This window comes from Euleptes europaea, chromosome 18 (genome assembly GCF_029931775.1).
Source record: "Euleptes europaea isolate rEulEur1 chromosome 18, rEulEur1.hap1, whole genome shotgun sequence".
NCBI lineage: Eukaryota > Metazoa > Chordata > Lepidosauria > Squamata > Sphaerodactylidae > Euleptes > Euleptes europaea.
Window position 1 is genome coordinate 39,589,852 of NC_079329.1, and position 12,685 is coordinate 39,602,536.

At 51.1% G+C, this 12,685-nt stretch overlaps 1 protein-coding gene across 1 annotated transcript; it reads right to left on the bottom strand.

Moving 5' to 3' along the window:
• Nucleotides 1-758: 758 nt before the first annotated feature.
• On the bottom strand, nt 759-9,506 carry RUNDC1 (RUN domain containing 1). The gene is given in 8 exon segments (XM_056864715.1): nt 759-1,645; nt 2,802-2,915; nt 4,078-4,276; nt 4,391-4,549; nt 6,534-6,562; nt 8,626-8,866; nt 8,869-9,159; nt 9,252-9,506. Coding segments are annotated over 8 exon segments (2,154 nt in total). The 3' UTR covers nt 759-779.
• Nucleotides 9,507-12,685: the final 3,179 nt, after the last annotated feature.

Genomic DNA, 12,685 nt, shown 5'->3' on the forward strand with positions numbered 1-12,685 from the left:
CAAAGGGAGTGCTTGGGAGATAGCGGTTATGACAAACGCTGTTCCAGCTACTTCTTTTCTGCAATGGGGATAAAGTTGGACCTCCATCCATGAGTCTCTCACTAGATTCCAGAGCTCGCTCTCTGCCAGAAGGGCATTCCCTGCTCTACCTATTTTTCTCTCATCACCTGACACCCTCCCTCTCTCCTACACTGTGATTCTGGACCTGATTCTGCCGTGAAGCCCCTTTGCCCCTAATTCTTTGCCACCTGTCAGCAGATGCATTCTTTGCCACCTCAAGCAGACGCATTAAAAACAGCCGTTTGTCTGGCAAAGCTCTATTTCCCTCACAGGCTCCGTCTGCACCATCGGAGTCCAACAGTTTAAGGCTGTTTGCACTGGAAGCCCCTCCAGGCAGTGAGGTTTTAATACAGGCCTGCTACCAACACTGCAAAAGGAAGATGCCTTCCCTCCCTCATGAAAACATCTTGTCCAAGCTGATTCCATGAGATCAAGGGCAGAAACAGCTTCTTCAGGGCCGTTCAGAAAACACCCACCAGGAGACAGGGCCTTCTGCTCTACTGCTAAGGTTTACTAACACCACAAAGGGTGACCAGAGGCCAAGGATTCTGCCCACAGGCCTCTCAACAGTCTGCAGACTGTTAAGAGGAGGCACGCGGGCGGCTTAGTGAATGCCATGGAGGCAGCTGCTGCTAGTGCATGTGAGTACACAGAGGTGGCCTTCCTGGACGGAGCCAGAAGTGCTGCCCCCACAGGAGCCGAGGTGGGGCTTCAGCCACTCAAAAGGCGTCCTTTATGTTCTTCAGCTGCCGCACTGCCAAGTCCACGGGGAGGCTGAAGCGCAGGCTGCTGAGGCGGCTGAGGAGGTTGAGGGCTCCTTCAAACCCTGTCTGGGCCATGTAGCTCCAGGGCTGGTAGTGGGCCTGGATCAGGGCCCCGGACTTGCAGATAAGATTGAGCCAGGAAACCAGGCGCTGCTCGTTGAGAGCCAGGCACACGAGGGCTTTCAGCTCCGAGTCCGCACTGCGCTTGAACGGGTCGTGCTCCGACAGGACTGTGTGGATGGCTGACAGGAGGCTCTGCTTCGGGGTGACGGGCCCCCCGCCCATTACCGGCAGAGCAAAGGACTGAGAGAGTTTACGAGCTGGGGACTCCACAAAGGCACGGCCATTCTTGGACTGGTAATACTTCACAAAGAGCTCCCAGGGATGCATGGCCTGAGGGGAAGAGTTCAGCACCGGCAGGAGACAGGCAATGGGGGCCAGGACCAGGCTCATCCCAGGGGACGGGGCATAGAGGCCGTGGGCTAGCAGGTCCCGCACAGCAATCGTCAGCTCCTTGCGCACAGCCATCGTCAGCTCATCCCACTTGCCCACGTTTTGCAACCCCGAGAAGTTGATGACGTGCTCCAGCTCTCCTAGTTGGGACTTCTGGGCCAGCTGCCTCACGTGGGCCACGGCCACCTCCAGCTTCTTCACCAAGGGTGAATATTCCATGTCCGCTTGATGCTTCTGCCACAGATGGCGAGGGATCTGCCCAGCCCCACAGCCAAACTGGCTCACAGCAAAGATCTGCAGCACGGCAAGCATGCGTCGCATGAGATGCAGTCCTGTCTCTCGCATCCTGTGAGCGTCTTCTGGGTTCACTGTATAAAGAGGCAGAAAAGAACATTCCTTAAAAGAGCAGACGCACCGAAACAAGGCCATCCACACTCACTCCATTACAGAACACACACGGCGGTATGGGCTGACTGGCCGTCACACTGCATTCACTCCAGCTGGAAAACAGGTCAGCCCCCACTGGCACGGACAGGATACCACTCTGACATTGCTCCAACTTGGGACCTCCTTCTAAATAGGCTCAATTTCAGCCCATTCCAATCAGTGCTGACCAAACGTACAGTGGAGGTCCCTATGTGTAGCAGCATACAAAAAGCTGCAGATTAGTCCCAAGGGTTATGAAAAGGAATTTACTGGAATGTTCCTCCTCAATCACTTTCAGTCATCCACTGGATGCACAAGGAGAATGCCAAGACCCCGGCACTTCCAGTCCATGGAGGCCCTTTAAATAGAACAGCGAGGGAAGGGAAGTTTCTGAAGTTTCTTCTTGTCTCTCCTGCCAGAGAAGAGGTGGTGGCTGCGTTCCTGTGGCTTCTCTTTTTTTGGGAGGGAGGGGCCAACATCACTCATGCAGGCGGGAGTAAATTGACAGAGCAGCAAGAGAACATTGTTCTGAGTGCAGTAATAAGGTAGGCAAACGGAACCCATTCTGACTTCACCCTGTGTGGACGACTGGTAGAGGGAAATGGAAAGAAGAATATCACTGCAGTGACTGGTACAGGGTGATGGGAATCTGAAGGGCTCGTCCCATCCCAGCCAGCCAAGCAGGAATGAGAAGACGAGAAGGATGAAGTCTCAGCACTGAACTGAAGGCAAGGACCCAGGCAGCTCCTTCATCCCTCTTCCCATGTCTGAAGGTAAAGGTAGCATGTAAGGTGTTTTTTTTTAAAAACAACAACAACACAAACCTAAATAACCACAGACTCTCACCCCACAGTTTGCAAACTTGGGGTTTAACACTCAACAGCAACATCTCCTGCCAGAAGTATTTGCAGCCAAGGTCAAAATGGGGAAGACGCAAAGTGCTTTGTTGCCCTGATTCCAAAGAACTTCATGTCGTCTTCAAACAGATGCTGCTGGTGATTAGAAGAACTGAATTTCAAGCGCTGCTAAACCAAAACAAGCTCACAATAAGGTAACTGCTGGAAGGAAAGAACAAGAGAGCCCCACCCAGCTATTTACCTTTGTTGTTCCTGCGAGGCTCCCAAGTCTTTGGCTTGCAGGTGTCTCTTCCAGCCTTTCCACTGGAACACTCACAATGCCCACCTTCTGGTTTCCCTGGGCTGCTGCCTTCTTCTGCAAAGCCAGTACAAGGAGGAGACCAAGAGTCACAAAATGAAGGGAAGTCACCACTCGCATCCCCAGCTCCATCTTGGCAAAGACACTCCCTATTAAGCTGTAAACGGACACTCTTTACATGGGTCAAGATATCTGTGCTAAGTAAAGACATACCTTGCTGTTCTCTCACACAAAAGCATCTCCACATTCAGTGAAACATGAGAAGATGTTGCAAAGTTCTGCTCTCACCTGATTGCTACAGATGCATTATGATAAGCAGTTGGACACTTCAGGCATGCTGAGAAGGCCTACATGGTGGTAACAGCTGTATGAAAGAAACCCAGAAGCATCAGCGGCTGGCCTTAACTGCTGGCCCAAGATGACCTTAGCCCAGTGGAGCGGGACCCTACAGCTGATGTCATGCTGAACTTTGGAGACGGGCATCTGAGGTGCAGCATAAACTTAGGGACGATCCACTGTCTCCTTCTCCAGCTCCAAGCTTAGGGGCAGAGCAGCAGATCGCCTGTGTCACACTGTGCTTGAGAAACACTCTTCCAAGTATACCACACAGAAGATCCCTCCTGTTCCTCACGTGGCTATCTCTTTGGCCAGAGCCACCTTCTCCATTCCCAACTCTTAGCTTGCCAGCACCAGCACTCCGGAAGAGGTGATCTGTAGCTTCCTTTCTCAGCACTTCCTGGTGCCGTACTCTGACCTGCTTGGCTAGAAAAGGCTGAGATGCACTGGAAGGGGTGCCTTGCATGATGTTGCACTGACTGGTGCTGAAAGGAAGGGGCAGAGGGGACAGTGGCTCACATGGTCTCAGCCAGCTCATGCTGGGAGGAGGGGGAGGAGAAAGAAGCAGAAGCCATGCAGCTGAGTCAGGTGTCCAAAGGGACCCTTGCAATGGTGTTAGGATATGCCAAGGCTGGGGGAGTGCCCTTCTTGAAAAGGACACAAAACTTACCCTTTCCTCCTCTCCCAGAAAGCAAGAGCAAAAGTCTTAACATGTTACTGAAATAACGTTTGTGAACTGGGTCTCACTGCCCCACCATCAGCCCTCTAGAGAGCTCAGGTTGTAAGCCTGGTGTCCCTGTGCCCTCCAAATGCCCACTGTCCGGGCCTTCTCCTCTTCCTTGATGCCCTGCTGCCAGCATGCAGAAGATGTGCCTCTACTGACCTTGGATGAAATTGATAAACATTTCCAGGTCCCGGATCTGGGTCTTCAGCTGCTCCACAAGCTGCTCTTTCACACGTGCTGGGTTGACAATCTGCGCCACAGCGACATCCACCTGCTGACGCAGCTCTTCCGGGGACAGAGAGGCGATGTCCTCGCTCAAGTTCATGTCCAGCTTCTTGATCAGCTCCTCTATGATCACCTGCAAAGCCACACAAGAAACAAGTTGGGAAAGTCACTCCTGCCAGCTCCCTCAGCTAGAAAGCGACATCCACAGGCAAGGTGGGAGGTCTGGCTGTGCGCCTGCGAGCCTCACCTGCTGCCTCTCCACGACCATCGACTGGGGCAACGCGTCATAACTGCCCTCCTGGTAGGCAAACGTTTCCAGGTCATCCAGCTGGGCCTTCAGTTCCAAGATGAGCTCTCGCTGCTTCTCCTTCCGAGCTTCTAGCTGTTCCTGCTTCTCGTGCTCACTCTGAAAAAAGGAGAGAGCATCTCATATTATTACCCTTCTCTGGAAGTGAGAACAAGGCTCCAATGAGACATTTTCATTAACCCCCGCAGACAGCAAAACAGCTGAAAAAATAATGGCTTCATGAGCAACTTGCACACCTGCACTCAGCCATGCATCAAAACGCCAACATTTCTGTTGACCACCATCTCATAAGTTACTACCCCAGTCACATCATGCCTTGCTCATCAGCTCAGAAAGCCAAGGCTCTGAAGTCTCCACAGGAGCAGTGTTCAGAAATGTACACACTAGAGCCAGTGTGGTGTTGTAGCTGGAGCGTCAGATTAGGATCTGGAAGCTTGCTGAGTGACCTTGGGCCAGTCACACACTCTTGGCCTAACCTACCTCTCAGGGATTTCTGAGAGCATAAAATGGAAAAAGGGAGATTGTTGTCAGCCACCTTGGGTCTCCATTAGGAAGAAAAGTGATATATGAAGAAAACAAAGTAAGCATGTATTGCTTAGGTGTGCAAATCCACTCAAAATATGCAAGCTTTGCTAACCCCACGGAATCAAAACACAAACCCACTCCTGCGACTTCCACACTTCCCTGGTCCCTTAGTCAGCAGGAGCTTTTGAGGGCCATTTTCCAGCTAATGTCCTAAATTATCACAAAAGCCAATTAAAGGCATTCTTGTGGTTATCCATCAAAAGGCAGTTAAGAGAACTTACCAACCCCTCCAAATGTAAAGCATGGATAATAAAAAGAGAATGTCCAGTGTGAGTTGAAAGTAAATAGTTTTCCTCTGGGTTGGGAGAAAACTGTTTCCTGGAAGCTGAAGTCCACCTGGACAGCACCATGAGGGCCAGACAAGCCTAGCTTCTGCACAGGCTGGTAAATGTTCCAGACATCCCAACCGCATCCTTTACTATATACTCTGAGCCTATTGGGGAGGATGGAACTAACATAAAGCACAGCCTAGACCAAGGGCCCCAACCCTTTTGAGCCTGTAGGCACCTTGGAGATTCTGACACTGGACGGGTGGGGTGCACCCACAAAACAGTTGGCCACAAGCGGTGGAGCCAGCCACAAAATCTCAGGGAGCGAGGTCATGCATAACTCTAATAACAACTCTTTAACAGTTCAGACAGAAGCTCTAGTTACCAAGATGCCTTTTAAAATGAACATATTGTTTAAAAATATTTTCTTGCATACACACAGCTAATCTTCTGTCATACGGTGAAGAGCCTTGTGCTGTGGTGGGAAGCTGCTGCCACAGCAACTTCTCAAAAATCTGCTAAACCAATCAGATTTCTAACGGCCAATTAGAAGCCTGGTGAGGCAGAAGTCCTGCCTGGACTTGCCCCCTTTCTAAAAATCCTTGGTGGGCACCGAGAAATCCATTGATGGGCACACTCTGACCTCAACCTGCAAGCAAGGGGATTTCAGCATGCTGCAGGATTTCAGGTGGAGACTCCCTCTGGATACCCCTTCAAGATAACAGACTGCAGAATAAATCAGCTTTATTTTTGTTATAAAGTCCAATCCAAAATCAGTTTCCTGATAGCAAGCTCACAAGCAAGGCATAATAGCAGTGTCTACTTTCTGGTCACACTCCCTAGGCAGAATGTATACCATTCCTGATTGCGGAAGGCACGTTTCTGGATTTCATGGCCTCAAGCAAATTGACATCCTGTCTTTCCTTCTAATTATTTCCACATGTTAATTAAGGGCTAGAAAATATTTTTAAGATTAACTATCCATTTTTTTTTTTTACATGGCTGGTATATTTTCTAGGCCGGGGAAATTATGCATTGCATGGGGGACAATTTTTAGACAGGTTCTAAGCCCTAGGAAAACCTGACATGCAAGTGTCTCAAATTTGAGATTTGCCCTGCCACTGTTTCTTCTAATGCCCCCCCCCCCACAATACATGTGTGTGTGTTATCAGTTCCTATCAAGGAATACATGGTCAAGGCAGCCCAAGGTTCAAATGACTGCAACACACTCTATTCCCTGAGCCCATGGAAGAAACAGCTAAATGAGTTGAAATCGAAGCCTTCACACGAAACATTCAAATTCTGCTTACACAACCGCAGCTTTCCCAGCAAGGTAATGTCAATGACCTACTAACTGTATAGACTGGCTCTGTCTTCCCTGACAAACTACATAACAGGATCCTTGTGAGGGAGGGAAAGAGGGAGAGGGGAGAGGGAGAAAAGCATTTTCCCCAAAACCCTACTGTGTCGCTGCCTTCAGAGGCAAGGAGGATGGCCATCACAGAAGGCTATCAGTGGTGGCCAGGTGCCTGCACAATGCCCTTCCCCTTGAGACCTGGAGCAGGCCCTGTTATCCTCTAAGTGCCAGGCTAAAACCCAGCCTTTTTATTAAGGAGTTGATCTTTTAAATTCATTTTTTAGTCTGCTTCCAGTCTAAGAACGGTTTTCTGAGACTCATGGTAAAGATATAGATGTCTGAAGCAAAGGTTTTATGCACATAGTAGGCATTTAACAGCTTATTAACTGCTACAACTTTGATAATGTTTACATTCTTATGCTCTGCATTGTAAAGCACCTCAAGCAGGATCTCAAGAGACAGAATAGAACAAGACTTTCTATTCCTTGGCTCCACCATCAACCAAAAGGGAGACTGCAGCCAAGAAATCAGAAGGAGATTGAGACTGGGAAGGGCAGCCATGAAGGAGCTAGAAAAGATTCTGAAGTGTAAGGATGTGACTCTGGCCACCAAGACTAGATTAATTCATGCCATCATATTCCCTATTACTATGTATGGGTGTGAAAGCTGGACAATGAAGAAAGCTGATAGGAAGAAAATAGATTCCTTTGAAATGTGGTGTTGGAGGAGAGTGTTACGGATTCCGTGGACTGCCAAAAAAAACAAATCAGTGGGTTATAGATCAAATCAAGCCTGAACTGACCCTAGAAGCTAAAATGACTAAACTGAGGCTGTTGTATTTTGGTCACGTCATGAGACGACAAGAGTCACTGGAAAAGACCGTCATGATAGGAAAAGTTGAGGGCAGCAGGAAAAGAGGAAGACCCAACAAGAGATGGACTGACTCAATAAAGGAAGCCACAGCCTTCAATGTGCAAGATCTGAGCAAGGCTGTCAAAGATAGGACATTTTGGAGGACTTTCATTCATAGGGCCGCCATGAGTCGGAAGCGACTTGACGGCACTTAACACACACATAACACACACAAAACAAATAAATCTACATACGCAACTCTCAGGAGAAAGAAACAGAAAACATAATAGTGGGCTACACGTAGCTCCAGGTGACTCACAGAAACAACACCTGACAAATGTCAGCCTTATCAGAGGCACTTAATAAGTACTGGCGCATTCGCTTCCATCTGTGCTGCTGGGATCACCTTTTCCCACTCTTACCTCCACACCCCAGGAAAAAGCCCTAGCCCTCCCTTTGACTGGCAGCTCTCCTGCTATTAGTCAGACAGGTTTATGAAGAAATCCATCAACGGCTACTAAGGCAAGAGACAGCAAACCTCTGAACAGGGATGCTGGGAGGCAGCCCCTGCTGGTTGGCTGCTGTGTGAAAGGGGGTGCTTGGAAAGATGAACCACGCCCACCTGACCCAGCAGTGCTTTTTGCATGTTCTTATGGCCCTGGCTGGTGCTTGGACGGGAGACCCCTAAGGAAGCCCAGGGTCCCTGTGCAGAGGCAGGCGATGGCCCAGCCACCTCGGAGCGCCACTTGCCTTGAAAACCCTCCGGGGTTTCCATAAGTCGGCTGCAACTTGAGGGCACTTTGCACGCGCACACACACACACACGTGTCTCCTGTGCTCTGACGAATGCAAGGCCTAATCTAAAAGCATCCGCGGTGTCCTTCCAAAGGCCTCTTGGAACCCTTCCGGCAGGACACCGCCTCGTGCCACAGCAAGGGCGCCCACCGGGCGTGACTGGCAACGCCCCCCCATCTCCTCCCCGCCCCCCGCGGCATTCGCCGGCGCTTCGAGGAGTCCAAAGGGTCCCACTGCGCCCCGCCCGCCAGCCCTGCCAGGTGGGTCGGCGCTGCCGGCCGACTCTCACCTCGGGGCCGCCCGCCGAGAGGCCGCAGCCCAGGCCGGAGCCGGGGCAGCCGCGGAAGGCGAACTCCTCGAGCTCGCGCAGGAGGCGCTGCTGCTGGGCCGGCCCCGCGCGGGACACCTGCCGCAGCCGGAACTGCACCTGCGCGAAGTGCGAGGCCAGGGCCAGCAGCGCCGCGTGCAGACGCCGCCGCTCCGCCCGCAGCCACCGCGGGGAGGACGGCGACGAGGGCGGCGGGGAGGACGAGGAGGAGCAGGCCGCCCCCGCCGCCGCCGCCCCCTCCTCCTCCTCCGCCACCGCCCCCACCGGCGCCCACCGCTCGCCCGGCTCCCCCGACGCCGCCGCCGCCGCCGTCTCCATCGCCACCGCGGCCGGAAGTCGCCGCCAGGACGCGGCGGAAGAGAGTCGCGACGCTGGGACGTCACTTCCGGCCCCTCTGAAGACGACTGCCCCGGTTGGGAATAGGGGTTCCTAGGGGACCGAGGCGGTCCTTCCGGTGGGTTGGTCCCAAACCACGTGGGGCTCGGAAGGTCGCGGCCAGCGCCTGCATTGAGCCTGGGAACCGGCTGGGAGCCCGTGTGGAGGGGCCCACGCTGGGGGGGAGTGGCCCGGGCCCCCCAACCCCCCCAGCATCCCGGCTGCAGCATCCGCCACCGACAGAGGCCCCTGAACGCTTCTCAAGGGCAGTCCCATGCGGAGCGCACTGCAGCAGTCCAGATGTCACCAGGGCACGCCTCACAGTTGCCAGACCTTGTCTGGCCAGTCGCAGGTGTTCAGACACGCCTGGCTGCAGCTGCCATTTGTTCATCCAGTAGCGCTCCAGGAGCACCCCCAGACTGTGGATCTCTTCCTCCGAGGGGAGTGCAGCCTCACCCCAAACATGCGGCGGCGGCTTCAATCCTGGGCCAGACATTCCGCCCACCAGTAGCACTTTGCTCTTGTTGTTGGGATTAAGCTTTATTAGCCCACATCCACTCCAAAACTGTTTCCAGGCACCACTTCATGATTTCTACAGCCTCGCTGGGATCAGTTGGACGTGCAAGGGAGATGATATAAGGGGATATATCATCCACATATTGGGGACAACCCAGCCCAAATCCCTGGATGACCTCGCCCAGTGGTTTCATGTAGAGGTTAAAGAGCACGGGCGGACAAGGTTCCTCCCTTTACACGGGTAAGAATGGCATCTGCCCGCTCGCAGACATTCTCGATGTGATGGCCCCCACCTTGTGGAAAGTCCTGCCAGAGTTAGGTAAGGAAGGCTCCTGCAGTAGGTGAGCTATACTAACAACAGCAACAATGACTATTACAACACATCTAAATTGGATCGGATAATTTGGTACTAATGTTTTATTTTTAATATATAAACTCTGCAGTTTCTTTAGATCATTAAACCTTTCACCTTTTATTTTTAACATGTAGCTGATTTCCATCTTCAAATAAAAAAACTGGTGCACAGCCCCCTTCTTCAAAGCTACATGACTGCAACTATGCACACTCTGATATTGTGTGGTACAGTTCCTTGTGGTATATGAAGTACTGGACCTTGCCCCATGAGTCTCGGGGTGGGGGATCTGGGAACCCTAATTTTAATGCATAAATGATGTATGAGAGAGGGAGCATTTGGCCAGAACTGGCTTTTAGAGCAGCTTCACATGCTTCTCTTATCTGCTTACATGTCCTTGGCCCTCCAAAGTGGCCTTTCAGGGGGCATTTTGAGCTGGAGAAGGTGGCAGGAGGCCAGAAAATCTCACTTCACATGCAGAAATTGTTCTGCTACAGAAATGCTCCATTCAGTCCAAGCCATTGGGAGGCATGGAAACTTTTCAGCATTTCAAATAAATAAATGTCTGTTTCAATAGACTTAACATGGCTAGCTTTTGAAATTATGTCCTTCCATATGCTACTGTAGTTTTAGAGGTCAGCCGTGTTGGTCTACAACACAACAAAATTTGGGGGGGTATGAGCTTTGGAGAATAAAATCTCCCTTTGTCAGATACGAAGGGAGTACTACTGTTGATTAGTAGTCAGGAACATTTTTATTAGACAATTACTGTTCCTTCCACAGACAGAAACATGATCGCAGATTTTTGATCAAACCCAAGCTGAGCTTCCATTCTGTTGGTGGTGGAAAGTGCTGTAAAGTCACAGCTGATTTATGGCAACCCAATAGAGTTTTCAAGGCAAGAGACATTTGGAGGTGCCGTTGCCTGCCTCCATGTGGACTGAGAGAGTTCGGAGAGAACTGTGACTGGCCCAAGGTCACCCAGCAGGCTTCATGTGGAGGAGTGAGGAATCGAATTCTGTTCTCCAGATCAGAGTCCATCACTCATGTGGAGGACAGGGGAATCAAAACTGGTTCTCCAGATTAGAGAACACCATTCTTAACCATTACATCACACTGGCTCTCATCCATTCTGTTAAGGTTTTTATATTTCAGAGGTGTGTTTTTAATTGTGTGTGTGAAGTGCCTTCAAGTCGCAGCTGACTTATGGCGACCCCTTTTTGGGGTTTTCATGGCAAGAGACTAACAGAGGTGGTTTGCCAGTGCCTTCCTCTGCACAGCAACCCTGGTATTCCTTGGTGGTCTCTCATCCAAATACTAAGCAGGGCTGACCCTGCTTAGCTTCTGAGGTCTGACGAGATCAGGCTAGCCTGGGCCATCCAAGTCAGGGTGTGTTTTTAATTGCAGTGTATTTAATAGAAACAACACAAAAACTTTACTATAGATCAGTGGTTCCCAAAGTGGGCATTACCACCCCCTGCGGGGCAGTGGGATTACCTAGGGGGCAGTAAGAGGCAAGGGGGCAGCAGGGGGGGTGCTAGAGGTGGGCCCCTTCAACTGTGTGGTTCACTAATTTGTGTGTGTTAAGTGCCGTCAAGTCGCTTCCGACTCATGGTGACCCTACGAATGAAAGTCCTCCAAAATGTCCTATCTTTGACAGCCTTGCTCAGATCTTGCAAATTGAAGGCTGTGGCTTCCTTTATTGAGTCCATCCATCTCTTGTTGGGTCTCCCTCTTTTCCTGCTGCGGAACCTTATTAAAACCACATAAAATCCCAAGATAACACTCAGATTCTAATTGTATTAACCACAACAAAACAGGCAGATTACTCCTTCAGACTGATACCATATATGCATAGGCAAGGAAGAGGGGAGGGAGGCCTGCCCTCAACTATAGGCCTGGCTGAAAAGCTCTGTCTTGCAGGCACTGCAGAACTCTTTGAGGTCTCGCAGGGCCCTGATGGCACCAGACAGAGCATTCCACCAGGCTGGGGCCAGGGTCGAAAAAGCCCTGGCTCTCGTCGAGGATGGCCGCACACTCTTAGGGCTGGGGACCACCAGCAGATTATTGTTGAATGATCATAATGCTCTTTGGGGGGTATACCAGGAGATTGCCTCAAGCATTGCCTGTGCATTTCTCTTTGCATCTCAAAGGCTAGAAACTTTAAAAATAAAAACATTTGCACCACTGAGTACCGTACTGCGAAATTGGAGAATGCGCGCTCCCCTGCTGAGCAGCAGATTTTTTGGCAAATGTAAGCAAGGCTCAGCAATGGGAGAACTCAGGCCATGAAGAGCCCCTTTGATTGCTTAGCAGTTGAAATTTATAAGCCAGTCCAACAAGGATTTTTTGGGGCCCTGCTTCCCAAATCTGCTCATCTTTCTTTCTTTTTTGTTCCTTCTTAGGTTTCCTGGATGGGCCCTGGGGCGGTTGGCATGCTCGGGCAGAGCATAGAGGACCTCTAGCAGTGACTCGCCTGTTAGGATAGCGGGGGGGGGGGGCAGGGGAGGTCTGCCTGTAGCTTGACTGTGGCACATCAGTGAAGAGACTCCTGGGACCTGTGAGAAGGAGGGTCTGCTAGCTGTCTGCTCCAGCAGCCCCCCATCTCTTTTCACACCTTCTCTTTCTCCACAGGAAGAGCTAGAGTGGGGAAGGAAAGAAAGAAGCCAGCTGCTGCAACAGAAAGCTGCCCTAGTGGTTCACTAATTTGTGTGTGTTAAGTGCCGTCAAGTCGCTTCCGACTCATGGCGACCCTATGAATGAAAGTCCTCCAAAATGTCCTATCTTTGACAGCCTTGCTCAGATCT